Source organism: Bos grunniens, chromosome 18, assembly GCF_055505025.1.
Source record: "Bos grunniens cultivar Pamir isolate PY7600 chromosome 18, Bosgru_T2T1.0, whole genome shotgun sequence".
NCBI classification, from domain to species: Eukaryota; Metazoa; Chordata; class Mammalia; order Artiodactyla; family Bovidae; genus Bos; species Bos grunniens.
This window is the reverse complement of record NC_141182.1, coordinates 56557427-56585152: the sequence shown is the minus strand read 5'-3', so window position 1 is coordinate 56585152 and position 27726 is coordinate 56557427. Positions and strand designations below refer to the sequence as shown.

General features: G+C 55.6%; 2 protein-coding genes across 7 annotated transcripts; one reads left to right on the top strand and one right to left on the bottom strand.

Annotated features, from left to right (window-relative positions):
* Positions 1–177: 177 nt before the first annotated feature.
* ATF5 (activating transcription factor 5) lies at positions 178–4735 on the bottom strand. Of its 3 annotated transcripts, none has more exons than XM_086353720.1 (3): positions 4596–4735; positions 2164–3326; positions 178–1498 (listed from the first exon to the last, which is right to left on the bottom strand). In XM_086353720.1, exons 2-3 carry the CDS (start codon positions 2270–2272, stop codon positions 828–830), a joined length of 780 nt encoding a protein of 259 aa, XP_086209846.1. In that variant the 5' UTR covers positions 2273–3326; positions 4596–4735; the 3' UTR covers positions 178–827. The 3 variants fall into 3 exon arrangements, 2 of the variants coding, with proteins under 2 accessions (XP_086209846.1, XP_086209845.1); XM_086353719.1 differs by having other exon boundaries at positions 3030–3326; XR_015146298.1 differs by lacking the exon at positions 178–1498 and adding an exon at positions 1745–1937 and having other exon boundaries at positions 2904–3326.
* Positions 4590–27176, top strand: NUP62 (nucleoporin 62). 4 transcript variants are annotated; one of them, XM_086353714.1, is made up of 3 exons: positions 4590–4670; positions 20349–20517; positions 24592–27176. In XM_086353714.1, exon 3 carries the CDS (start codon positions 24655–24657, stop codon positions 26215–26217), a length of 1563 nt encoding a protein of 520 aa, XP_086209840.1. In that variant the 5' UTR covers positions 4590–4670; positions 20349–20517; positions 24592–24654; the 3' UTR covers positions 26218–27176. The 4 variants fall into 4 exon arrangements, with proteins under 4 accessions (XP_086209840.1, XP_086209841.1, XP_086209839.1 ...); XM_086353715.1 differs by having other exon boundaries at positions 20262–20517; XM_086353713.1 differs by lacking the exon at positions 20349–20517.
* The last annotated feature ends 550 nt before the right edge of the window (positions 27177–27726 follow it).

The window sequence follows — 27726 nt, the reverse complement described above, 5'->3', positions numbered from 1 at the left end:
GGAAGTTAAAAACGGGTCTTGTATCTCTACCAGTTCAATCAGTCTCATCTTGGCTTTGACCCTGTGTGGAAAGTGTGTGCTTGACTGTATTATGTTATTTCCATTACTATCATTATTGCCTTTGGTCTAAGACTGCCCTCCCCCCAGCTTCTCCTTTCAAAGACCAGACACACATAATCAGAGGAAATTCTTCCTTTTATTTCCACTCATAAAGCCCCCTTCCAAAAGGATCAGTCCCTGCCCTCCCGCACCTCCCCCAACACCTTCACAAAACACTGATTTCCTTCCAGAGCTAAAACGTACACCCCCCGTCACCCATTATGGCCACTCCCCCAGACCCCCCAAATATGCACCTGCTCTGCCAAGTCGGCTACCTCTTGGTTCCACCTCCAAATGTAGTTCCCAAGGTCACTTGGCTTGTTTTGCTCATTCCTTGGGCACCTTTCTTTGAGCCCTCCCTGACTTGGTCTCCAGATGGCTTCCCTGTTCTCCTTTGCACAGACGTTCTGCAGGGCTTCCTGGGCTCACTTCCCTGCTTGAGAGATGAGGTTTCCAAGCTCTCCCCTGCCTCCCAAATTCCTCATGGGTCTCTGTTCCTCAGATGTTACTTGAAGGGTGTAAATGCTGACTTATGCCAAACGTTTCATGATTCTGGGGGGTGGGAAGGGGAGGTAAGAATAAAAGGGGAGAGGGAAGGAGGAGAGAGGGAGAGGAGGGGGAGGGAGGGTTTGGAAGGAAGCTGGAGGCAGGGGGATGACTGGGGACCCTCCCCACTCCGCCCCGGAGCCGAAGACCAGCGCCCCCTACAGCCCGAAGCCCCCGCCCGGCTAGCTGTTCCTGGTCCTCTGGCTTCGAGCTTTGTACACTTCGATGAGCAGATCCTTGACGTACTGGATCTCCCGCTCCACCGACTCCGCCCTCTCCCTCAGCTCCCGGTTCCGCGCCTCCAGCCCCTGGCACTCGCCCTCCAGGGCCTCGCCCTCTGCACGCTTCCTCTGGCGGTACCTCAGAGCCGCGGACTTGTTCTGGTCTCGCTTCTTTTGCTTGCGGTCCCCTCGGCTGGCAGCAGGACTGGGGTAGGGGGCGGGGCGGGGCGGGGGCGGGGCTTGCGGAGGTGGGGGCAGGGGCGCCAATCCCGAGTCCCCCTGCCCAGCCTCACCGCGGCAGTAGATGGCCAGCAAGTCGAGGGTGTCCAGGGAAGGGGGCTGGGGGAGGTCAAAGGTGGGCAAGGGGAGGGGGAGGGGGAGAGGGAGGGAAGGTGCCGGTGCCGGCGGCTGCGGCGGCGGCGGCAGAGGTGGGGAGGATGGTGGGAGCAGAGGGGCATCGAGGAAGTAGTCTTCCATCTGCTCCAGCTCCTTCTTGAGCAGGGAGGCCATAGCTTCCAGGTCAGGTGGGGGTGGGGAAGGTGGGGGGAGGGCACCTGAGGGCAAGGGGGGCTCCAGAGGGAGCAGGGCTGTAAAGTCGACCCGTTCGGTCATCCAGTCAGAGAAGCCGTCTCCTGGAGGATTGCAGAGGGACAGAAAGCTCCTTGATTTCCTAATCCTCCACCCAACCAGATCTCACTCATGCCCACCTCATTCATCCCATTCATTGAGTTAAACCACCAGCCAGCCAGCTAGCCAATCAACAAATCATCAAACCAGTCAACAGACCAGCCAACCAACCAATCAATAAACCAAACATCTAACCAACCCGTTAACCAACAACCATCAATGACCCAAATGAGAAAACAGTCAACCAGTCATTTCTTCAACTGTTCCAACATCCTCTTTACTGATTACCCTGCATCTCTGGTTTCTTGATTTACTCTCTAGTTTATTATAAATGGCAAACTAGATCACATGTAAACACACCCTGTTTCATCTTTAATTATTGAAACCCTACTATGTACCAAGCATTTGGGATACACTTCCCTCATAGCTCAGTTGGTAAAGAATCTGCCTGCAACGCAGGAGACCCAGGTTTGATTCCTGGGTCGGGAAGATCCCCTGGAGGAAGAAATGGCAACCTGCTCCAGTATTCTTGCCTGGAAAATGCCATGGACAGAGGAGCCTGGTGGGCTACAGTTCATGGGGTCACAAGAGTCAGACACAACTTAGCGATCAAATCACCACCAATGAATAAAATGGGCTTCCCAGGTGGTGGTAGAAGTTAAGAACCCACCTGCCAATGCAGGAAATGTAAGAGATGCAGGTTCGATTCCTGGGTCTTGAGTATCTCCTGGAGGAGGGCATGGCAACCCACTCCTGTATTCTCGCCTGGAGAATACCATGGACAGAGAGAGGAGCCTGGTGGGCTACAGTCCATAGACACGATTTGGCGACTTAGCACCCATGCACGCAATGAATAAAATAATTCCTGCTTCAGGGGCTCTGCCTGTGCTGTTTCCTGCACCTGAAAAGCTCTTCCCTTGGGTCTTTTTATGGGTCATTCCTTACCATTCCTTAGGTCTCAGCCAAAATGTTACTGACTTGGAGAGGGTTTCTTGACTCCCCCCACCAAACTTGTCCTCGTTGTCATTTTTATTTTTTTTTTCTCATTGCCATTTTTAAACTCAGCTAAGTGCTTCCCACTTATTCCCATGCATCATATAATTTGTCTCCTGCGTGTCTTCCCAGTAGAGTGTGTGCTCCAAGAAGGCAGGGATCATGTCAGTCTTGTTCCCAGCTGTGTCCCCTAAAACAGTGCCTGACATATTATGCTGTTGTTGTTGCTTAGTTGTTCAACTTTTCAAGCCATGTCCAACTTTTTGTAACCCCATATACTGTAGCCCACCAGGCTCCTCTATCCATGGGATTTTCCAGGCTGGCGTGGGTTGCCACTTCCTCCTCCAGGCTTTCTTCCCAACCCAGGGATTGAACCTATGTCTCCTGTGTCCCCCGAACTGCAGGCAGATTCTTGACCTGCTGAGCCATTGGGGAAGCCCTATTACAGGTACTCATTAAAAAAAACTTATCAAATGAATGAATTCTTCTTTCTTCTCCCTCTCCCCCTAGCTCACCCCACCTCCATTCTTCACCTACTCTTACCTGCCAGGGGCTCTCCCCCCCCTGGAAGCCCGCCCTCCAGGGCTCCCCCAAGGACCTCATAGGGGCCCAGGGGGGCAGGGGCCAGGGGGAGTTTCCCATAGTCTACGAGCCAGCCCAGCCCGCTAGCTGGGAGCAGGGTCCTGTCCAGCTCCAGCCCCAGGGTCGCCAGGAGTGACATGGCTGCAGCACGGGTGCTGGGCACCGACGGCAATGGAAGAGGCTGCACCAACAGCTGGAAGGAGGCTCTGGAGGTTGCTCAGCTGGGCGAAGACAGGCACCAAGGCAAAAATGGAGGGCCTGCAAGTGTGACACAAAAGTGAGTGGGTCAGGATCAGCCTCACCTGCTATTGCCAAAGCCACAGGGAAATCAAACCACGCCCGCAGAATCCCAGGATTCCTCATCCTTTCAGAATTCTAAACCTGTCCTTTCCCAGTATCTGAGCCCCACCCACTCCCAAGGGAATTCTCTTTACGTTTGGCTTATTTCTCAGAATTCCCAAGACCCAATCCTTCCAATACAGAAACCTAATGGTCTCCCAGGGAAATTTCCTTAAAGTCCTTCCCACTCACCCCATAATATTCCCTTTCATTAAAAAACAAAACAAAACCCACACTCAATCCCAGGGGAATTTTCTTCCAGTCACATCTCTTCCTCTAAAATATAACTTTTAGGCCCCACACCCTCCCTAGATTCCAGCTCAAATCTGTTCCCATGGGAATTCCCCCTTGTCCCGACCGGTCGTCAAAGTTATCCGTTCAAATCGCAGTTCTCCCTTTGAATTTTGGGGCTGATCTCCACTGCCTCTCGAAGTCCCGCCCCCACGATTTATTTTAGCTCCACCCCTCCCCGATGATTCCCCAGAGGCCCCGCCTCTTTCTCAGGCAGAAACCCCACCCCCCTCTGCAAAAGGTTTCGTTAGCCCCGCCCCTTTCGCAATGGGTAACCCCGCCCCAACCTCGTCCTCGGCGACGCCTCTTATCCTAGCTCCATCCCCTAAACCGGTCGTGTCTAATCCCCGCCTTCTCCCCTGTCAATCTAAACCAGTCCCCGCCCCAGCAGGTGCCTGAATGAAAGGGAGGGAAGATGAGCTCGGCGCCTGAGCAAAGTGGGAGGCGGATCTCTCGCTGAAGGCTACAGCGCATGCGCCATCTCCCAAGCCGCGCCACAGTTACCTCAGGCAACCGCCCTCCTGGAGACCAGTGCGCATGTGCGGCTGCTTAATGACCGCCCTTTGCGCAAAAAAAATACAGCCTCAGGTGGACAGCTGCGCATGAGCAATCGCTCGCAGACGGTCAGGGCGGGGATGGGGGGAAGCCACCGTGTCTGGGAACTAGTGCGCAGGCGCACACGCACGTGGCTCTCTTCTTTAAACACCAATTGTCTGGAAGAACGCACCCGCCCAAGTGCGCATGCTCGGTCGCGCGAGACCGCTCGCCTTCCCTCTTCTGCGCCTGCGCGACCGTGATTCCTCAGTCTCCCCACCCCCCCAGGCTCGGTCGCGAGGGCCGCGAGCTTCGAAAGGGCGGGAAAGGCGGTTGGAGAGGGAGGGGCGAGCGGTTACTCACTCCATGGCTGCGCAAAGGAGAGGCGGCGGCGGCCTCGGCTGAAGAGAGAGGGCAGGAGCGGAGAGCGCAGGCGCGGTGAGCGCGGAGACTGGCCGGGGGCACAGAGGGGTCGCGGCTACAGAGCCATGGCCGGGGGTACGCGGGCGGAGGCGGCGTGGCAGTAGAGTGAGGAGAGCCCGTGATCTGAGGGTGGGGAATGAGGCGGCCCCGGGGACTGGACACAGATATACCGCGGGCGGCGCAGCACGGCCTGCGCGGATCCTTCCGCGCCCCGCCCCGCGTGGCCCCAACCCGGAGGCGGGCCTGCACCCCTGCCCTGGGGGATCGGATCCTGGCTTTCGATCCCGGGGGTTCAGGCCTCTCCTTCCTTTTACCCGTGGCTATCTCTAGCCCCGCTTTTCTCCCGACTCCGGGGGTTCCGACCCTCCGTTCTCTCTGACTCTGAGGTCCGGCCCTCTGCTCCCTCTGATTCTGGTGACTCGGTTAACCCCTCTTCCCTGAGACTCGCGCCAGTTCATTTCTCCTTTGCTTTCCCCTGCTTCGCGAATTTCCGGCCAGCCACATGCTACTGTCTTCATCCTTCAACTGCCGTCCCACTCTGAGAACCTTTCCTGTGGCTTAGAACCTGGTGTGAGTCACAGAGCGCGCTCCATTCAAATCACAGGCCGGCGAAGGTGGCCTTGGGCAAATGACCTGAATTCTCTAGCAGCCTAGATAGGAGACTATCTGTAAAACGCGGAGAATAATCAACTCTACCTGGTGGGGTCATTTGTGAGAATGAAATGAGTCGATGCCTGTGAAACTTGAGAGCCCACTTCATACATGCTCTCTCAACCTCTTATTGTGAGCAGGAAGGAACCCTGGGGCCTGGTGTCACCCTTTCCGACCCCGCTGGCAGGAACCCCAGACGCTAGACCATACAGCACTTGCTAAAAGGTCATCCTTGTGTCTCCTTTACCTCCTCCAAGGTATTTCCCAGCCATCCCGGCCTTTCCCATTCACAACATGGACGCTCAGCCCCATCTTGGTGCAGGGAGTCAGTTTTCGCCCTCAGGCCCGATATCTTCTCTGTGTCTCCTGCGCACCTACCCTCAACGCTTATCCTCAGCATTCCTTTGAGGCCAGTTGGTTCCTTCTTTTTCCATAGCCCCCACCTAGGCTCCCTTTCAGACTGTCCTCTACCTCAGCTCCCCCCACCCCACCATCAGTCGTGCAGGTCTGCCAGAAATAGGAAGATCTGTAATCCATTGCTCAAAGAGATGGGACTTCCTAGCCATCCCCTCCCAGCCCAAGTGGTTGTGGGTCTTTCCTGTGCTGCAGAAACCCCTCCTCTCCCCACCTCCGTTCATCCACAGCAGGACATTACAGCTGGAGTTGAGCTTTTCCTGGTGCTTATGAGACTGAATCAAGATCCAGAGAAGACAGGGGACCTTGATCTTGAGAGTTATCTGAGAATAAAGACATCCAGGCTTTTTTTTTTTCTTCCTCTAAGTTCAGATGCTTTTTTTTTTCTTCCAGATTTACTGGGATATGATTGACATGTAGCACTGGGTAAGCTTAAGGCGTACAGCATAGTGATTTGATTGAACATACCTCATAAATTGATTAGTAAGTGTAGTGAACATTATCTCCTACAGATACAAAACTGAAGAAATAGAAAAGAATACATCCTGTTTTCCTTGTGATGAGAACTCTTAGGATTTGTAACAGCTTTCATACACAACATATGGTGGTATTAATTAGGTTTATTGTATATTGCATCCCTAATACAGGCTACTCTTGCATACCGGAAGTCCTTGGGATCTGACCACTTACTTTATCCACTCTGCCAGTATTTGAGCTCTTGCCCTATAGGGGCTATGTTTTTTACTGAGGTAACAGAGTAATGTTTAAGGGCACGGACTCTGGAGCCAAGTTGTTGGATTCAGCCCCTGACTACACCCCACTTAACTAGCTTACTGGCAATTTCCCTTCCATGTGTCTTGCTTTCCATGAATAGTTCGAGAATCAAATATGGAGTTGAGTTAATAGAAACATGCTGATGGCCAATGTATGTGGCCATCGACAGTACCTATTTCTTAGTACTGTTTTGAGGATTAAATGAATTAATCCACGTCAGGTGCCCTTGGACTAGTGCCTGGCACAGAGTAAGGTGTTACATAAGGGGTTCATTGTTATTATTAAGGTGGATATGTTTTATGTCCGGTGCCCAGCAGTAGTGCTTCTAAAGGTGTTTTAAGTAAGGACTGACTTCCACTCCTCAGTGTTGAGTACTAGCTGGTGGGATTAGGGGAAGCCACTGGACAGGCTGCTGGCAGTGAGGGGGGACAGTCATCCCCCAGCCTTCTCGTCTAGATTATAACTGGCGGATTAGGTGGAGTATTTTTCTTTAAATAAACTTTTTATTTTGGAGTAACTGTAGATTGACCACAAAGCTGCCAAGACAATACAGAGTTCCCGAGGAGCCCCTCACACAGCCTCCCCCTCCCTGTGGGCATCTTGTGTTACACTGGTGTTTGTCACAACTCGGGAGGCAATGTCAGTCTGTTTCTGTGACCTACCCCCTTGCCCACCCCATCTTCTGATTTCACCTGTTGTTCCCCAACCCCTTCTTTTCAGGATCCCCCCAGGATGCCGAGTTACACTTAGTTTTCACGTCTCCTCTGCAACCTCTGGTCTGTGGAGTCTTTTCAGACTTTTCTTGTCTCCTGTGACTTTGATGTTTCTGAAGAGTGCAGGTTGGGTATTCTGTGAACTGTTCCTCTTTAGTTTTGTCTCATAGACTGGGACTTGGAGAAGGAAATGGCAACTCCTCCATCCACAGGATTCTTGCCTAGAGAATCCTGTGGATGGAGGAGCCTGGTGGGCTGCTGTCCATAGGGTCGCACAGAGTCGGTCACGACTGAAGCGACTTAGCAGCAGCATAGACTGGGACTATGGGGTTTTGAGAGGATGGTCAGGTTAGACAGTTAATAACTTGAGAATGAACTTAGTATCTGAGAAGACCCTGGGTACGCCGCGGTCCCTGCCCCGTGTGCCTCTTTCTCTCTTCAGCTGGGTCCCACAGAACTGAGTCCTGGTGCCAATCACCCTGCCCACGCAGCCTGACTCAGTCCTGCAGAGCGGGTGCCAGCAAGCACACGGCGCTCCTAGCCCTTCCCAGCCTATTCCATCTTCTGGGCAGCGGGTCATCAGCGGTGCCTGGGAGCCCGGGTCTTGGCACGCTGCGCCCTCTCCCCACACCCACCCCTGATCTGGATCCATGGGCCCTCCGGGACTCAGATGACTCCGCCTTCCCGAGCTTGGCCAAGTATTTGGGGTCCAGCTGCCCGCCGCCCCCCCCCCCACCCCCGCCCCTCGCGCCCTTCAGCTCCTGGGCTGAGGCTGGGAGCCTGGGTGGGGCTGCTGGGGACTCTTTTTCATTGCGGAGGAGCCATGCTTGGGGAGTGAGGCGGTAGTTGCAGGCAGGTTGCGTCACCCCGGCTCTTTGATGGGGAGGGGGAGTGGGGGGCATTCTCTGGGGGCCGGTTGCACACCTGGCAACGGTTAGCGAAACCCTGGATTGGGGAGACGCCCCAGTCCAGTAAGGGAGGGGATTAGGCAGGAGGAAGGAGAGCCTGTGCAGTACCCTGGGAATCAGGCTCGATGCCAAGAAGGGGCTCAGATCACAGAGGCTGACCCGCGGGGCTTGCAGGGGGCAAGGCGGAGGCCCGGGGAGGCAAGAGGGATTGTGCAGGGCCACATTGCTGGTTAGAGCGCTGCCCCGCCACACACCTCCCAAGGGCTTGCAGGCCCCAGGGAGAGCCTGTCTCCTCTCAGACGTGTGGGGTCTCTGACCCCCAGCTTGGGACATAGCTTGCTGGGAGGCCGCCAGACCTGGACCTTCACCTCAAGTCTGCTGCTGCTTACTGCTGTCAGATTCTGTTGGTTGCCACCTGCCCCTCCCCAAGCCCCCCTGCGCCAAAGGAGACCCTCCTTGCCTGTTCTATCCCAGAACCCACTGCTTTCCCAGTCACGGTGACAGCCTGGTGTGATGGAAGAGGCACCGGGTTTCCATCAGATGGACCCAAGTTTCAGTCCCATGCCCACATCACCTGATCTTGGCCAAGGGTGCCGATGTGGCCCTGACTGTTGGGCTTCCGCTGCGTTCTTACAAGTGGCTCCGGTAGCGCCTTGGCCTTTTGATCAAGGAAAGGTGGCTCAGAGCATTGTCTCTGGAGTCAGCCTGCTAGGTTCACTCTCCAACTCCGCTTCTTCTTTGACCCTCAGCAGGTGGCATCTTCTCTGTGTGACTCAGTTTCCTCATCCATAAAATGGGGATAAGATGACCCACCTCATAGGCTTATTGTGAGGATTAAATACGTAAATGTATGCAAAATTCCTAGAACGGGGCCTGCCTGCCTAAGTGTGAGCATTATTTCTCTCCAAGACGTGGGTGCTGAGAAGATTGTGTGAAATGCTGTAGGTAAAGCCCGGCACTATGGCCAGCCTGTGGTCGTTTCTCTTCCTGTTCCTACCACACTTCGTTCTGCTTTCAGAGCCCCTCGAAAGCAGATGTCTGTGTGCCTGACTGTTTCCCTGAGCACTTAGAGGATAAGTCAGGACCTCCTCATTCCCAGGAACTGTTCCACACAGCCCCCAGCCTTCTGCTGTGGCCTCACAAGGCATCAGAACTTTTTTGCCTGGCTGCGCCTCGAAGCATGCAGGCTCTCAGTTCCCCAACCGGGGATTGAACCCGTGCTCCACCCCCCTGCGAGGGGAGCAGAGTGCCACCCACTGGACACCAGGAAAGTCCCGCGTCAGTTCTGATTTTGGCTTTGCTGGGTCTTTGTTGCTGTGCAGGCTTTTCTGTAGCTGCAGTGGCGGGGGGGTGCTCTTCGTTGCAGGACATGGGTTTCTCGTTGCGGTGGCTTCTCGTTGAGGGGCATGGGCTCTGGGGCGTGTGGGCTCAGTAATTGGGGCGAGTGGGCCAAGTTACTCCTGGGCATGTGGGATCTTCCCGGACCAGGGACTGAACCCGTGTCTCCTGCCTCTGAAGGCGGATTCTTTACTACTGAGCCACCAGGGAAGCCCTCACATCAGTTCCTTTTTAAAATGAGTTACTGAGGCACAGAAACTGGGAAATTCAATTCTGTGTTCCCTGAAGAGGCCCTCGGGCAACTGTCTCGATCATGCAGGCCAGGAGCAAGGGTTGGGAGTGGGCGTCCTGGCAAACAAGGACAGGAAGGCCAAGGCCAGTTCAGCTGGGGAAAGGGCAGTGCGGGGGCCAGACACACAGCACAGGTCTGCCACGTGGCCTGGCGGCTCAGAGTCCGCCAAAGCCCCTTCTCTTAGTGGCTTCAGACAACACACATCGATTCCTTTTCCGTTCTGGAGACCGGCAGTCTAAAAGAGTCTTCCTGAAACAGTGATCCCAGTCTTCTAGGCACCGGGGACAGGTTTCGTGGAGAACAGCCCCTCATCTCCCACTGTGCGGGCTGGTGCTAACAGGCCACGGGCTGGTACAAGACCATGGCCCGGGGGCTGGGGACTCCTGTTCTCAAGGCTCTAGGGGAGAATCCATTTCCTTGTCTTTGGGCCCTTGTGAGCACTCTGGGGCACACCCCAATAATCCAGGATAGTGTCTTCACCTCAAGATCCTGAATGTAACGTCTGTAAAGTCCCTTTGACCGTATAGGGTAACTAACATACTCACAGATGCTAAGGATTAGGATGGGGACGTATCCATCCCACCACGCCTCCCTCTCAGAGCCTCAGTTTCCTCATCTGAGAGCTGCAGGCCGCCAGCCCTGGGGTGCCCCTCCTCACATGCATGCAGAGACTGGACAGGGCAAACTGAAGGTAGTTGGCAACACAGTACCCTGGCCCTCAGGACACTCACTTCTCCCCGTGTGCCCTTAAGCAGGGCCCCGCACACCCGTGTGCTGCATCAGCGGAGCAGGGACGGGAGCAGGGCGGAGGACCCGAGAGAGTGCGGAAGGGTCTCGGATGACGCCAGCCCCGCAGGCACGCGTGCCAGCCTGGCAGTGCGGAGCTTCAAGTTTTACAGAAATGAGAAACAGACTTTTCCACAAGGTCCAAGTTTTAAAAGGTTGGTGAGTCACTCACAGAAACCCTGGTGAACTATGAGTGTGGAGAGGTGGGGGCCAAGGGCCCTCCTGACCTTTGCGTGCAGAGTCACCCCGTCACACACCCCAAAAATATGTCCTTCTCTGCCAGGGCAGAGACCAAAAGAAACTGAGAATTCTCAGGGCAGGGTCACCCGCTGGCCTGACCCAGGTTGAGAGGGTGCCAGCCTTGCTCAGACACTGCCGGGTCCTGTGTAAAGACGTGAGGGGCAGTGTTTGTGGGGAGCAGGGAAAGGGGTCTCTAAGAGTCATCTGGGAGGGTTGGGGGCCTCCGTCAGCCATCCATACCCCAACCAGATGCCACCACAGACACTTGTAGTTAAACAATTTGGGTTTCCTGCTTGTTGCAGTTGGGGGTGCCCACCCTGGGGGCCCACGGGGCATCTTAGGTAGGGGCTGGGCTGGGCTGAGTGACTGGGGAGGGTTCAGGGAGTCAAGTTTCGCTCTGGATCAGAGGCCAGCAGGGAGCAGGGGCGTCTGTGGCCAGCGTCAGTTATCCGTGGAGCCAGTGCTGTGCTGAGTGAAGAAGCGGCTGTCAGCTCTGAGTCAGGAGGGTGGTGGTTGGTCATTTTTGTGCTTTGGACAGCGTTTGTGTTCTGGTCTGTGTTGAGCTGTGCAGTGATCCAGCGGTCTGCGTGGCCTTGCCCGGTGCGTCCGTGGAGTTGTTTGTGCCCAGCAGGAGAGCACCAGGCGGCTGTCAGAGCTACTCTTCCCTCTCTCAGCAGATAGGCTTGTCCTGCCCGATGGGGGACGGGAGTGGGGGCAGCCTGTACCCCTCCCTGGGTGCATGTACCCCTGGGGTCCTCGAGCTCAGAGCAGAGGAGCAAGGCCGAGATGAAGGCAGCCAGCAGTGCTGGATGGCCGGTCACTGGGAGAGCTGGGGAAATGGGGCAGGGGTGGAGGCCGGGGCAGGGGAGCTCAGCGGGGAGACCTCCCAGGCCCCCCCACAGACCCGTGGGGACTGTCCCGTGGGGATGTTCGCGGGCCAGCAGGGCCCTGGACCTCAGCCCTGTTAGGTTTGCTCAAGAGCCCTTTGTCCCCTGCCTCCTGCCCACTCCCACCCAGAGCAGGAGCAGACTCTGGGGCGGGGAGCGGGGGGCAGGAAAGAGCGGCTGAGCCCCCCGTCCTCCAGGTCTCTAGGTGTCTAGCCTGCAGTGGGGGAAACAGGCAGCACTGAACTGGATTCTGGAGTGAAACCCGAACCACTGAACTAGTCTGGAAGGTGACGAGATGGCTTGGGATGACGTCAGGGAACAGGAAGGGGTACTGGGCGTAGCATGCAAGGGGGCGTTGTGTGGCCGTGGGAAAGGCCCCTCTGGAGAGGCTCCCGAGGCCCCGGTTCAGCTCTGGGGCCAGACGGCCTCAGTCATTGCTGCCGTCTGGGCGACTCTGGGCAAGTTACTGAAGTTCTCTCCACTCCAGTTTGCCCATCTGTGAGATGGAAACTCTGGTGGTTCCGCTCTTTGGGTTGTAGTCGGTACAGGTAAAGGTTTCCCAGGTGACTGAGTGGTAAGGAATCTACTTGCCAATGCAGGAGACGTGGGTTCAGTCCCTAAGTCAGGAAGATCCCCTGGAGGAGGAGATGGCAGCCCACTCCAGTATTCCTATCTGGGAAATCCAATGGACAAGGGAGCCTGGTGGGTACAGTCCATAGGGTTGCCAGAGGAGCAGGACACGACTTAGCACACACACTCAACAGCACAAGTAAAGCACTGCAGATGAGGCACAGGATAAATGTCCATCGGCGTTGGTGCGGTGACTGCCAGCCAGGGACAGGTAGGGGCTGTGGCTGGTTCTAATCTCAGTCATAGCCACCCCGCCCCCCACCTCTGGTGGTTTTTACTTGGTTCCCAGAGAAACCATCTCCATGGCGACTGCCTCTCCCCTGGGACGCAGGTGTCGGTTGCAGGAGAGAGGCTGGGCAGGGGGAGCACAGGGCTGTGGATTTCTGTCTAGCTGCACGCACACATGTGTCCACCTGTGGGGCCCATAAAGCCCCTGGCCCTGGCAAATCTCCCTCTCCGAGTCTTGTCTGAGTGGTCTCTCTGCTCCAGGCTGTGTTTCCACTGGAGTCCCCTGCTGGCCTCAGCTGACTGGAGCTTTTAGGCTCCAGTCTCCTCTCCAGCCTGTTCTCAACCAGCTTCACTCATCCCCAGAAAAAAGCACAGTCCCGCCTTTAGAAGCATCTCTGCCCAGCCCTTCCCTGGCGTCCTGTGCTTGGTTGGTTTGTTTAATGGCTTTATTGAAATAGTGCATAATTCACATCCATTTATTAAACTGTATAAATTCAGTGGGTTTTAGTACATTCAGAGTTGTGAACCTATTACCACAATGTAATTTTGGAACATTTTTATCACTCCAGAAAGAAACCTTATACCTCTTAGCAGGCACTCCCCATGCCCCCATCCCTAGGTAGCCTCTCCTCTGTTCTCTGTCTCTGTAGATACTCCTGTAACGGGCATTTCGTGTGAATCGGATCATACAGTAGGAGTCTAGTTTTTTAGGTTCATCCGTTTTATAGCATATATCAATAGGGTTTTTTAAAGACTGTATAATATTCCATTTTATCCACTCATCAACTGATGGTCATTTGGGTTGTTTTTACTTTTTGCTGTTACAGAATATTTGTGTGCTAGTTTTGTATGGGTGTATGTTTTCATTTCTCTTGGGAGAGGTCTAGGAATGTAATTGCTGGATCATAGGCCAACTGTATGTTTAAGGAACTGCCAGACTGTTTTCCAAAGTGGCTGCCCCGTCGTACACCCCCACTGGTGATGAATGAGGGTTCAAATTGCCCCACCCTCACCAGGCTTGCTGTTACCCACCTTCTTTATTATTGGCATCCTAGTGGCATCCGTAGAAGAAGGCAGTGGCACCCCACTCCAGTACTCTTGCCTGGAAAATCCCATGGACGGAGGAGTCTGGTAGGCTACAGTCCATGGGGTCGCTAAGAGTCGGACCTGACTGAGCGACTTCACTTTCACTTTTCACTTGCATGCACTGGAGAAGGAAATGGCAACCCGCTCCAGTGTTCTTGCCTGGAGAATCCCAGGGGCGGCAGAGCCTGGTGGACTGCCGTCTATGGGGTCGCACAGAGTCAGACACGACTGAAGCGACTTAGCAGCAGCAGCAGCAGCAGTGGCATCCGTGAGCTGGTATCTCCTGGTTTTGATTTGCATTTCCCAGTGGCTAAGGATGCTTTCCCTGTGCTTACCAGCTATTGGTATACCTTCTTTGGCATCCCGTGGTTTTGACACAGGGCATTTTCCACTGTTCCTCAAGGCAGCAGACCCTTGCCCGTCTGAGCTTTGACCTGGAATGAGCTACTGATCTAACCTCTTCTCACCCTAACTCCTCCACATCCTTCAAAACAGATTTAAACACCCTTTCCTTCTCTAGGACAGTGTCCTTGTCCCTCCCCTGAGCTACTAGTAGGTTCTCACCAAAGCCCTTGCACGGTGTCTACCATGCCATCCGATAATCTGATTCTTTGTTACCCTCAGTAAGCTCTGAATTATCTGAGGGCCGGGACCTTGTTTGACCCTGACTTTGACATTTATGTTGACGCTGAGCAGGTTTCTTAACTCTAGAAAGGAGATGCTAATGGTACGTACCCCACTGTAGGAACATTGTAGAGCTAAACCGATCATCACTACACGAAGAGCACTTGGAATGGTAGCTGGCAAAAAGCAAACTGGACCTGTTTACTCGGTAACAAGCATTTGCGGAGTGCCTGCAGGAGCCCGCAGCTGTCCCAGACGTTGGGGTACAGCAGAGGAGAGCACAGACCCAAATCCTGCCCTTCCTGCCCTCTTCTAATGGGGAGACATACATCTAACGAGATGTGTAAATGGAATGTACCTTATTTCAGGTGGCGCTGGCTTCCTCAGGACAGCCAAGGGAGACGTCGCTGAGCAGGTGACACTTTACATTTTAGCAAAAACCTGAAGGAGGCAAGGGAGGAAGCCATGGCGCCGTGGGGAGAGTGTTCCACAGAGCGAGAACAGCAGGTGCAAAGGCCCTGGGGCAGGGGTGCTCTCGGCATGTGTGAGGAGCAGCAGGAAGGCTTGTGGGACCGGAGTGGCATGACGGAGGCAAAGGGCACTTAGAGGTTGGCGCATGGGCACCTTTTGGCCATTTGGGAGTAATGCTGCTGAGAACATTTGCGCACGAGTGTTTGTGTGAATACCTGTTTTCATTTCCAGTGGCTTTTCCTTCACCACATTTATAACACTGGGGTGTTAAGGACAGGCGGCCATGCCATATTGTCTTTTGTTTGCCCAGTTCAAGGCCTGTCTTGTCCCAAGTCTCAGTGGATGTTTGTTGACTGAATGAATGAGGTATGTTTATGGATTATCCACACACGTGGCACATAAGAGCACTGAATGGCTGGTGCGTTTATCATTATTTTTTAATAAATGCAGTTGGTACATCAGATCGGCAGAACTTTGCTAACAAGGTGCTGACAGGTTGTAGGGAAATGGTTGTCTTGGGCACTGCCAGTTAGAATAAAGTGGATAGAGGCAGGTTGGAGAGTAGTTTGGTTGTCCCTAGTAAAACCAAGATGCAAATATGTGGCTAGTAGCTTCTCTTCGGGGATCTGCCCTGGAAAAGTGTCTGCGCCTGTGCCTGAGAGCGTGACTGCGCGCGCTTGTTGCAGCATTGTTTATAGTGAAGAAAAGCCAGAAGCGTCCTAAATGCCCATTGGTAGTTTGTTTCAGTTGCTCAGTTGTACCCGACTTTGTGACCCCATGGACTGCAGCACGCCAGGCCTCCCTGTCCATCACCAACTCCCAGAGTTTACTCAAACTCATGTCCGTTGAGTCGGTGATGCCATCCAACCATCTCATCCTCTGTCGTCCCCTTCTCCTCCTTCCTGCCTTCAATCTTTCCCAGCATCAGTGTCTTTTCCAGTGAGTCAGTTCTTCACATCAGGTGGCCAAAGTATTGGGGTTTCAGCTTCAGCATCAGTCCTTCCAATGAATATTCAGGACTGATTTCCTTTAGGATTGACTGGTTCTCCTTGCAGTCAAGGGACTCTCAAGAGTCTTCTCTAACACCACAGTTCAAAAGCATCAATTCTTCGGCACTCACCTGTTTTATAGTCCAACTCTCACATCCATACATGACTACTGGAAAAACCATAGCTTTGACTAGACGGACCTTTGTCAACAAAGTAATGTCTTTGCTTTTTAATATGCTATCTAGGTTAGTCATAGCTTTTCTTCCAAGGAGTGAGCGTCTTTTAATTTCATGGCTGCAGTCACCATCTGCAGTGATTTTGGAGCCCAAGAAAATAAAGTCTGTCACTGTTTTCATTGTTTCCCCATCTATTTCCCATGAAGTGATGGGACCAGATGCCATGATCTTAGTTTTCTGAATGTTGAGCTTTAAGCCAACTTTTTCACTCTCCTCTTTCACTTTCATCAAGAGATTCTTTAGTTCTTCGCTTTTTGCCGTAAAGGTGCTATGTATCATCTGCATATCTGAGGTTATTGATATTTCTCCTGGCAATCTAGATTCCAGCTTGTGCTTTATCCAGCCCAGCATTTCTCATGATGTACTCTGCATATATGTTAAATAAGCAGGGTGACAATATACAGCCTTGATGTACTCTTTTCCCGATATGAAACCAGTCTGTTGTTCCATGTCCAGTTCTAACTGTTGCTTCCTGACCTGCATACAGATTTCTCAGGAGGCAGATCAGGTGGTCTGGTATTCCCATCTCTTGAAGAATTTTCCACAGTTTGTTGTGATCCACACACTCAAAGGTTTTGGCGTAGTCAATAAAGCAGAAGTAGATGTTTTTCTGGAACTCACTTGCCCATCGTTAGAGGCATGGGTGAACGTGGTCTAGTCATACCACATTTTATTTATCATTCCTTCCAGCTTACTGGTTTACAGCAGCTGTAAGGAATGAAAAGCCTGTTGAAAACTACAAATTGTGGAGTGACCCACGTAGTATGAGCCCTTGGGAGTAGAGAAAACATGTGAGTAAAAGTATTTCCTCTGGATGTGAACACGTGTGCAAGTGTATGTAGATAAAAGATATATGACAGCTTTTCACCTGAGTACCTCACAGGTGTGGGGACCAGTAGTGACAGATAGTGATCAGGGGACTCTTGGCTTTGTCAGTGATAGCCAAAACAAGATTTTAAAGAAAGGACTGGTGTATTGTTCCATTAAAATTTAAATGTTGAATGCACTTAGGTGGAGGGAGAAAAATCTTTCAGTACCAGAACAAGATCTTGTCTAGTCCTATTATATTAAGAGTGTTTCTAGAATCTTCCTTAAAATCTACCCCTCTGGCTGTCCTGACTTTTCCACACATCTAACCTGATTTGTTTTCCCTGTGGGGAAATTTGCCATTTCCCACCACCTGAGCTCCTTCGGGTGCAAGTTTGGGCCTCAGGAGTGAGAAGTGAGAAGGAGAGTGTAATTGCTCATTAGTGGTGAGGTGATTGCTTGGGGTAGAGAGGCTGTTTTCCAGGGAAGAAAGGGAGAAGCCAGATAGCTGAGAACCTCTGGGTCCAAGAAGCTTTTTTGTACCAGCTGGAGGCAGTTCAAAGGGCAGGAAGCCGAGGGGTTTCTGAGAGCGCTTCCTCCTCCATCTGGTGAGGATGATACGTGTGCGTGCTCAGTCGTGCATGACTGTTTGCGACCCCATTGGACTGCCGCCCACCAGGCTCCTCTGTCCATGGAGTTGTGCAAGAATACTGGAGTGAATAGCCATTCCCTTCTCCAGGGTATCTTCCCGACCCAGGGATCGAACCTGTGTCTCCTGCTATGGCAGGTGGATTCTTTACTACTGTGCCACCTTGGAAGCCCCGGTGAGGGTGATAAGCCTGTTTAAAATGACCTCTAAAATATTGTCAGTACAAAAAAGAGTGCTCTTGGCTCATGCAGCCTTGTGTGTACAGGGGGAGAGAGTGCAGACTGCATTTGCTTAAATGTGTCAAAAATCTTTGGAAAGAGGCCCGAAAAACCCGAAAGCTTGTCTCCAGGGAAGAGAGGTAGCTGTGGGGGTGAGGGGAGACCAAGGAGACCCCTCTTGTATCTTTTGAACATAGAACCATGTGAGCAGACTATTCACAAAAAGTATGTAATTTTTGTTTTTAAAAACACCCACGAGTAGAACACGTGTGCACAGGCCTCCTGGGGGGTTGGTGTGCGGGGGCATTTGGGGATCTGTTCATGTGAGCGGGGCATGGTGGCAGGACAGGGGCCAGGCTTCCCACAGACCCTCCTCCCCGCCCCCTGCAGGCAGGCAGGCACGCCTCCTGTTTGTCTGATGCCTGGGAGGGTGAGAGGCCTCCGGGGTGCCGTCCACACGGAGGCACAGGCCCGCAGAAATCAGGACCAGAGCCCCGGCCACCTGAGGAGGTGAGAGGGCAGCTGGAAACTGCCTCTCCCTGGTCTCTGTCCTGCCTCCCAGTGGGGACACCTCATGCTGTGGAGGAGGAAGGGCCTCTAGCTGCCTGGTAGCGGGGCTCTGTTTCCAGCCCCTGGGACTGGCTGGTCCTACCGGGCAGGGCGGTTGGGTAAGAGCCAGGCGGAGTGGCCCAGGTCCCCAGCAGCTCCTGTGCGGCCCCTGGTGCTGTCTGCCCCCGCCCCCCACAGCCTGGATGAGTCTTCCTGTCCCTTCGGAGCCTCTCCTGTGGCTTCACCCCGCGCTCTGGTTGGACCCCGCAGGCCGCCTCGCTGCTCTGGAACCTGGAACAGCTGAACTCTGCCCCAGCTGAGGTCTGGGTAGCAGGCGGCTTGCCCCGATCGGCTGATTTCCATTCTTGCAGGACAGGCTCTCTGGGCTCATCTATCCCCTGAGGTTTAGAGGGGTTTTCTTTGACTCAAGGGAGAGAGGGGATCTGTTTCAAGAGAGATTTAAGAAGCAGGAGTTCGTGGGCTTGGGCCTGGCCTGTGGTGAGACAGCCCAGGGGAGGTGTGGGGGCAGGCGGGGGTGGGGGCAGTCCCTGCACTCACACTGCAGAGGTACCGGCCCGGCTGATAACCACTGGTGTCTGATCCCCTCTCTTCTCTCCCCTCTCTCCTCCCTTCCTCTGGTCTCTCCGAGCCCATAGCTGCACTTCCTCCAAGTCTTAAATGAAGAGCTAATTCTGCAGGGAAAGCGTAGTGGGCACTGAAGCTGCCTGACCTGCCTGGGCCCGGCTGGGCTCGGCACTGTGGGCAGCGCCACCAGGTGGCTGTGGGCGGGATGCCGGGAGCGGCTGCTGGGTCACTTCCCACAGCTGCAGTATTATTAACTGCAGTGATAGGTTGTTTCCTGGGCCCCAAGAAGGCACTGGGCACAGTACTAAGCGCTTGACACAGATCGCTGACCGCTTCATTTTCCCAGGGACCATATGATTCTGGAGCCATCATCCTGTTGTTTTCAGATGAGGAAACTGAGGCCCCGGGAGATGAACTTAAAACTAAGATCCCAGGGCTGGGAGTGGAGGAGCAGGGGCTCCGAACAACAGGCTGCAGCAGCTGCTTCTCGGTGCTGGGCTATGTCCTGCTGGGCACTGACAGAAGAGCGTGGGCTGGACATGTCAAGACCGCTGCGGGCCTGCTGCCCTCCTCCCGGCCCGTTGGTAACTAGACAGCCCTGGGCATGGAGCCCATTGGCCAGACTCACTGCTGCCCCGAGTGAAGAAGAGTTAGTTACGAAGGAAGGAGGCGGCCTGTGGGGAGGCAGCTGCCCCTGCCTGGTGGAAAAGCCTTGCTTTGGGAGGGTCACTCAAGCTTCTGAGGTGACAGGTGAAGGGCTGCGGGGGTCGGGCATGAAGCAGGGTCTTCCCGGCTTTGCTGTGGGTGTGTGGCCTGGCTGCCAGTTCTCCTCCATGACTGGCCCCTGACCCCAGCCGGCGGCCTGGAGGTGCATCACTCCCTCACTCCCTGGGCCACGCGTCTGCCCGAGCACCCCACTGCCCCTCTAATACTGATTTCTGACACCTGCTCACCTCCTGCCCCAGAAGCTCAGCTCCCTTCCGGGAACTCCTGTTTGCTGCTGTGTGATCTTAGAGAAGTCGCATCACCTCTCTGAGCCTGTCTCCCATCCAGGAAGGTTCGGTGTGCTGCCCCCTAGCGCTCCTGGCCGGTCCTGCTCACACAGGTGGCGCCCAGTGAGCGACACAGGGACATCCTGCCCCGTGGGGCTGACCCTGTCACTCCACGAGCCCCCTCAGTGCTGCAGGCCACCCTGTCCCTCCCTTTGTCATACATGGCCCATTGCGGCTGGGCGTCTCACACATCCACATCCCAGGAGGTCGCCCCGCGGCAGAGGCTGTCCAGGTTCTCAGAATCACAGCGTTCTTACCCCCTCGCCCGCAGCTGCCAGGCCCAGCGGTGGCAGCACCCCGTGTCCTCAGCCAGCACCCCCTTCCTCAGCCCATGCCAGGGCGGGTTTCCCATTCACTTACTTTACCACACCCAACCCTTCTCCTTCTTCGTCCCCGACTCTCGTGTTAAGTTCCTGTTGCTGTTGTTACACATGACCGCAAACTTAGCAATTTAAGATAACACAAATATTTCCTTGCAGTTCGGGAGGTCAGAAGCCTGAGGCGGGTACCCAGGGCTGTGTTCCTTGTGTGGGCTCAGGGGAGAGTCTGGACTGTGCCTTTTCCAGCTCGTGGAGGCCACCTGCTCTGCTTGGCTCGTGGCCCCGTCCTCCAGCTCCAGAGCAGCAGTGTAGCGGCTCTCAGAACATCTTTCCAGGGTCACAGTCCCTCTGGCTCGCCTCTTCTGCCTCCCGATTCCATTCAGAGCTCTCATGATCACATCAAAAGCTCACGCAGGTAAGCCAGAGTCACCTGCCCGCTCGGGATCCTTAATCACATCCGTGATATCCTTGTTGCCACACGAGGTCCCGGGTTCTGAGATTAGGGTTAATCTTCCCTTTGGTCCAAGGCTGAGGTCTTCCCTCCCCTCGTATTCATTCCCAGACAGACACCCCTGTTCTGAGTATCTAAGGAAAGGGGAGCCCAGGGCTCAGAACAGTGCCGCCTGCCCCGGCCGCCCCCTCGCCCCTGCGCTGGCACCCCGCTGCCCCGCCCCACCCGGTCTTTCCTCCAGGACGCTGAGCCTCATCTGACACCCCGAGTACTTCCCTGCTGGGATGTGAGGGCAGACTCCTCTGTCTCGTCCACAGCCTTATTTCCGGGGCCTTGAGCAGTGTCTGTGCAGAGCAGGTGCCCGCATATCCCTGTCGTGTGCTCTCGGTGCCCCCGTCCTCCGGGGATGGACCGTGTTTTGCTGTGTTGTTGCTGTACGTAGGGTAGGGCCGAGTCAGTGCTGGAGTGAATAAAGTAGGTGCAGCTCGGGCTTGGAGAGGCTGAAGAACTAACGACAGAGGGAAGGTTGGTGGATCTGAAACTGGGGGTGGGCTGCGCCTGTGCATGGGGATCCCAGACTCTCGGGGCTGTGGAGGCACCTGGATGTGGTGTGGAAAACAAGGGCAAGTGTGCGGCTGGCGGCTCTGCCAGTCTTGCCCTCAGTGACCTCAAGGTAGCCCAATGGGCTAGAGAACCCGCTGTGGCCGTGGCTGCCCAGGCCGAGCACCCAGCCCCCGGCCACCTGCCCCTCCTCCCAAGAACAGCATCACTTCCCCTCAACAGCGTCCGCTTCTCTTTTAGGAAAGCTCACCCCTTTGGTAACAGTGGAAAAGCCCTCATAAAGGACAGAGGGTTTTTTGCATGTGTTTCACCATGTCTGTGAGAAACTCCCAGCGTTCTGGGGGTCAGTGGTAAGTGAGCAGTAACACCCAGGACGAACTGCCATCAGGTCCCTGGCATCCGAAGTGTTGGAAGGAGAGGAGGCGTTTAATAAACAGTGAACCGTTAAACCAGACAAGACACCGGGGTGGGGGCGGGTGGGGGAGATAGTCTTCTTTGTGGTTTCTTAATCATATAAAAAGTGAAAACTTTCTATAAATGCTTTTTGGAAAAATTTTAGCTGCAGCTTATTAATAGCAAAAGCTCTCTTGAGTGCGCTGTTGCGAACTGAGCCTTGTGGGAGTCCAGGCACTTCTGTCCGCTGGCTGGTAACAGACCTGGCTCGAGATGGCGCTGCAGTGAGCTGGGCTGGGGTCTCTTCATGCCCAAAACAAGGAACCCAACTTCATGTCTGAAAACAAGGAGCCGTCTTGCAGCTGCTTTTAGATGAAAAGAAACATGTGAGGGAGTCGAGTGGAAGCCCGGGTACAGAATAGTGGCCATGCACCCTGAGCGGGGCCACTGGCCCTGTGACTGAGGGCCCATGTGATGAAGTAGAAATGAGAGCTTTACAGTGCGGGGTGCGGGGGCTTGGCTAGTGCCCACCTGGGGGTGGGATTGCAGATTACTTCCGTCTGAGCCTGCCCTCCCCGATCTGTGCCCCAGGATCATCATCCGACCTCCTCGTAGGATGGGTGTGAAATTGGCTGGGGTGGGGGGCAGGGGGTGACAACGTGCTGGGCACACGGCGCTGTCGGTGCCCGAGCAAGCTGCCCCCAGACCACGCTCGTCTCAACTGGGGAATGGGTCACGTAGCCCAAGGCCCTGGTGGGCAGTGGCAGCCACCACAGTCTTTTCCTGAGAACGTCACAGCTGGGTTGGACTCACGGCCCCTCGGGGCTCCCTCCCTTCCTCCCCGGCTTCCAGAGGTGACAGTGCGGCGTGTGTCTGCGCGGGGACCGTGGCTGTGAGCACCGTGCCCTCCCGACTTGGCCACGCTCCAGGCCCACAGCAGCCACTCCACTTTCCCGACAAGGGCGCTGGGTCTCGGGGTCCTCAGGAGTCACGAGGTCCCCCCGTACCGTCAGACACTTTCTGCTCCCCAGCTGTGTTCATTTCCTGTGCTGTTCTCACAAATATCCCAAACTTAGCAGCTTGAAACGATGCACATTTATTCTTTTGAAGTTGAGATCAGGGTCCAGAATCGGTCTCACTGGGCTGAAATCAAGGAGGGCTGGTTCCTTTTGGAGACTGCAGGGGAGAACCATTCCTTGCCTTTTCCAGCTTGTAAAGGCCCCCCGCATTGCTTGGCCTGTGGCCCCGTCCTCTGTCTCCCGAGTTCAAGGCATGTTACTGCAGCCTCCGCTTCCACCTTCCAGTGGTCTCTTCTCTAGTCCGGTCTCTGCCTCCGCATTTCAAGATCCTTAGTCACATCTGAAAATCCTTTCTGCCACTTAGGGTCGTTCGCCCCAGGCTCTGGGCAGCGGGGCCTGCATGTCTCCGGAGGGCCACATTTTTGGTCCTGGTGTTGGTGTTACATCCACGTGCTGGCTCCCTTGCTGCCTTCAGCACAGCCTCTGGGATCCAGCGCCGCCCCACAACCAAGATCAGGTGTGGCTGAGTGCCAGCCTGGGGGAGGTGGTTTAATTCAGTGACCCCATCTGTCCCGTTCATACGGTGATTCTAGAACCCGGCTGCACAGGTTCGCTGGTTCTTCGGAGTGAATTTACACTCTATAATTAGAGGGTCGTTTTCAAAAACCTGTGTTTATTGTACAGGCAGGAATGAGCACTTGGAAACTACTGCAGATTAGCAGGGAGGCCATCCATGTGTAGTCCCACATCTCGGTGTATTTCTTTCCAGCCTTCCTTGTTCAGGGTAGCTGTGTTTTTCCATAGCAGAGATCACACTGCAGTAGTAAATTTGTGTTGTGCTTCTCTGTGTTGTCATTCCCAGCGTTTCTTGAGTATAGTTAAGAGGCTGTATCAGTAGGTAGGATGCAGAGCTTGCCTTATATCTGATGCCCAGTTGCCCCCTAATTGGTGCCTGTGCTGGACGAGGAGCTTGGTGGATTGGGCTTGTGGCCTGGGGTCAGCTCCTAGTAGATCACCGCAGCCCCCTGAGCCCCAGTTTCCTCATCTCAGACATGGGGACACCATCTCCGCCTCCACACAGCAGTGAGATGTCAGTTACGTGACAGCAGCCCGCCAGCAGTCAGTGCTTAGCCTGTGATCACTTCCCTGAAAACATCTCTACCCAGGACACCCTCCAACTCTCTTCTCCAAGTCACCTTTGACTCTCCAGCTACCAGATGGCTTTGCTCGGGGCTTTTTCAGATAGAAAGCAGTCACCTTTCACTGAACAGGGATGTGCTGGCTCCCGGAGCTTCTAATGAAGACCAGGCGGGGTTGGTGAGCAGGACCAGGATTTCTGGCGGCTCTCTCACTCTCTGCCCTTTCCCTCTCTCCTCTCTGCTCGCTCTGGTGGTGCTCACTGTCCCCCAGTGCTCATCCTCCGTGCCCTGCACCTGCAGGTGGGGGCGGTCTCTTGGCCAGCTCGAGTCTCCATGTCCCCTTGAAACCAGTCCCTGCGGCCAGGGGCACCAGGTGCTCTAAGCACTCGGGTCTCCTGCCCACCCCGAGTTAGGAGGGCGGGGGAGTGCGCCCGCGTGCCCTCTGTCCTCCTAAACCGGCTGGGGTGTGACCAGAGGGAGCCTTTGGCGCCCAAGGCCCTGTCGTAACTCAGCTTCCCGGGGCCTGTGTCTGAGGTCCAGAGGGGCACTCAGGGTGGTGCCAAATCAGCCTACCCCTCACCCATGTGCAGTCAGCAGGGAGACCTGGGGGCAGGTCCCAAAGGCTCCTGTGTGTGTCTAATCCCACTCGCCAGAGGCGCCTGCTCTTCAGCCCCCCCTACCCCAAGCAGTGGGCCTCTCGCTGGTACTGACCCTGCTAGACCCCCGGGGCGGGGGCTGTGTCCTTGTCCGTCTTTCCTAGTTCAGCAGGGCCCGGTTAGGTTCCACAGCAGGAAGAGGAGCGGGGGGCGCTTATCAGACTTGAGTCCCACCCCCTTGCAGACCAAGCTCCATCATGTTGCTGAGGTGGTTTTTCCAGATCTGCCGTCTGATCATGTCACTTCCTCTGCTTTGCAAATCTTCCCAAGGTTGCAGACACCGGTGGATTTGCTTTGGAGCCGGAGTAGCTGCTGCCCCCAGAGTCTGGAGCCATGAGCGGGTTTAATTTTGGAGGCACTGGGGCCTCCACAGGAGGGTTCACATTTGGCAACACAAAGACAGCAACGACCACGCCCACCACGGGCTTTTCTTTCTCCGCGTCCAGCACTGGCGGGTTTAGTTTTGGGACTCCCTCCCAGTCAGCCGCCAGCACCCCTGCCACCAGCCTGTTCTCACTCAGCACCCAGACTCCCGCGACACAGACCCCAGCCTTCAGCTTTGGGACCACGACGCCTGCAGCAGGAGCCACGGGATTTTCCTTAGGGAGCAACACCCCAAAGCTGAGCCTGGGCAGCACGGCCCCGGCCCCGGCCCAGCCCGGCGGCTTCGGGCTCGGGGGCAGCACGCTCAGCAGCGCGGTCTCCAGCGCCAGCACGTCCGCCCAGGGTGCAGCGCCTGGCGGCTTTGTGTTTGGCTCCGCCACCGCATCTGCCGCCCCACCCACCACATCCACGTCCGGGGGCTTCTCGTTCACGGGTGGGAGCACATCCCAGACTGGGACCTCTGGCTTCAACATAGGCTCCCTGGGGAGCCCGGCCCAGCCCCCAGCCCTTGGCGGGCTGCCCTTCACTGCGGCCGCTCCAGCAGCCACCGGAGCGGGAGCCGCACAGCCAGCCGCGCCCACCCCGGCCGCCACCACCACCAGCGCCGGGCCCTCGCTCTTCACCTCGCTGGCAACTGCTCCCTCCTCGTCCGCCGCCACCGGGCTCTCCCTTGGTACCCCAGCGACCACTACGGGGACAGCAGGAGCGGGGACGGTGGGCTTCAACCTGAAGGCCCCTGGAGTAGCTTCCACCACCTCCACGGCGACAACCACCACGACCACGACCGCCGCCACCACCAGCACCACCGGCTTCTCCCTTAACATAAAGCCCCTGACTCCGGCCGGGATCCCCAGCAACACGGCGGCCTCTGGGAGTGCACCCAGCGGTGCCAGCGCAGCTGCCGGGGGGTCGGGCAGTGCTGCGCTGACCTACGCCCAGCTGGAGAGTCTCATCAACAAGTGGAGCCTGGAGCTGGAAGACCAGGAGCGGCACTTCCTGCAGCAGGCCACGCAGGTCAATGCCTGGGACCGCACGCTGATCGAGAATGGTGAGAGGATCACCAGCCTCCACCGCGAGGTGGAGAAGGTGAAGCTGGACCAGAAGCGGCTGGACCAGGAGCTCGACTTCATCCTGTCGCAGCAGAAGGAGCTGGAGGACCTGCTGAGCCCGCTGGAGGAGTCGGTCAAGGAGCAGAGCGGCACGGTGCACCTGCAGCACGCCGACGAGGAGCGCGAGAAGACCTACAAGCTGGCCGAGAACATCGACGCACAGCTCAAGCGCATGGCCCAGGACCTCAAGGACATCATCGAGCACTTGAACACGTCGGGGGGCCCGGCCGACACCAGCGACCCGCTGCAGCAGATCTGCAAGATCCTCAACGCGCACATGGACTCGCTGCAGTGGATCGACCAGAACTCGGCGCTGCTGCAGAGGAAGGTGGAGGAGGTGACCAAGGTGTGCGAGGGCCGGCGCAAGGAGCAGGAGCGCAGCTTCCGCATCACCTTCGACTGAGCCCGCTGCCCGGGGCGGGGGTGGGGGGCTGTGGCGTTGTCGGGGTGCAGGGAGATATGTGTTTGTGTGCTCGTGTCTTTCAAACAGTTGTGCTGTTGATAGAACTGTTCTGTGGTTTGACTTTTCGTCTTAGTGAATAGAAAGTATTCTCAGCGATCTGGGCTAGGCCGCAGCCTTGTAGGTGTGGTTTCTCCACATCCTAGACCCTCTCCACCTGCTACAACCACCCGCCTCCAGTTGTGTTAGAGGAGGGCTGAGCTGCCAGAGAGCCGCCTGTCTCCCAGGCGGGGTGCCGGGCCACCACTCTGCCCGACAGAGTCAGAGATGCGGGGAGGAGAGCTCCATCCTCACGGAGCCAGCCGCCTGGAGTGAGTGTGAGCGGCTCAGAGAAATGGCCTGTGGGTGGAGCGGACAGTGGGACGTAGGATCTCAGAGGAGGAGAGACAGGTCAGAAGAGAAGAGAGGTCTCCTTGCCTGGCTGACACACTGCGTCGGCCACCCTGAAGCCGGGTCGGTGTCGTCCGCGGGCCACTCCACGCTGAGCCTGTGAGCGCACACCTTTGGTGACACTGGCCACACTAGACTGTGCACACTACTCGCTTCTCCGCCTCACCGTGAGGTTGTGCACCTGTGGGCGGGGCCTGTTTCCTGTCCCCCCTGTGTGCTCAGCACAGCAGTCCCTGTCACAGTATCGAACAGATGAACAGTAGAGATGAGACCGGCATAAAACGCTCGCCCACCGAATGAATGCCTGTGGAAGTGGCCAGGGTGCCAGGGGCAGCCACAGACTTGATTCTGAACCTCCCAGAGTCAAGGCCAGCCTGGTCGGTTCCAGTGAGATCCAGTGTCCAGAGCCAGCTGTGTCCCGGGTGGCTTTTGTGTTTGTCTTTATGCTCTGCTGTACTCTGAAATACCTACAGCTGTGTGTTGCTTTCCTAAATAAAACATGGAATTTAAAAGCTGCTGTTTCTGTGGGTAATTTAGAAGGAAAAGGTTGGGAAAAGAGTAGGTTCCAGGTCATGCTTGGGGGGGAAGGTGCTCAGATCTTGCTCGTGGCACAGGGCGGGAAGTCTGCCCTCCGGCCTCCCTTGGCTCGCGCACACTAAGCTGTGTTTTGGCTCTGGAGTGCCCAGGGCTCGTTCCTGAACATACATGGTCCAGTTTCCCAAAGTCATGACCATGAGTCATTTCCTCAGGCCATCTTGGACTTCTAGAGAACACTGTCTCATCCAAGCAGAAGCCACGGAAGAGAGCGGGGGACAAACCAGAGGCGGGAGACCCCAGCAACCCCAGTTGCTTCTCCAAAGGCTCCACCCCCTGCGGCAGTGGCCCTCTGAGTAGTCTGGGAGCCATGACCCCGTCCGGTACCCATATCCCACACCCTTGAGTCCCCTTAGGAAGTAGTATTTTACCTACATGTATTCATTCAGCATCCATCTTTGGAGCATTTGCTGCACACCAGATCCCAGTCTGGCACAGGGGTTTCAAAAATGGAACCACCCATGAGGG

What these genes read in the sequence shown, in the direction of transcription:
- ATF5 (XM_086353719.1), bottom strand. Translation starts at nt 3,207, where the DNA reads ATGTCACTCCTGGCGACCCTGGGGCTGGAGCTGGACAGGACCCTGCTC. An exon ending in GGGGGGAGAGCCCCTGGCAG is followed by an intron (nt 1,499 to 3,029) that starts GTAAGAGTAGGT and finishes GCAATCCTCCAG; the next exon opens with GAGACGGCTTCTCTGACTGG.
- NUP62 (XM_086353713.1), top strand. Translation starts at nt 24,655, where the DNA reads ATGAGCGGGTTTAATTTTGGAGGCACTGGGGCCTCCACAGGAGGGTTC.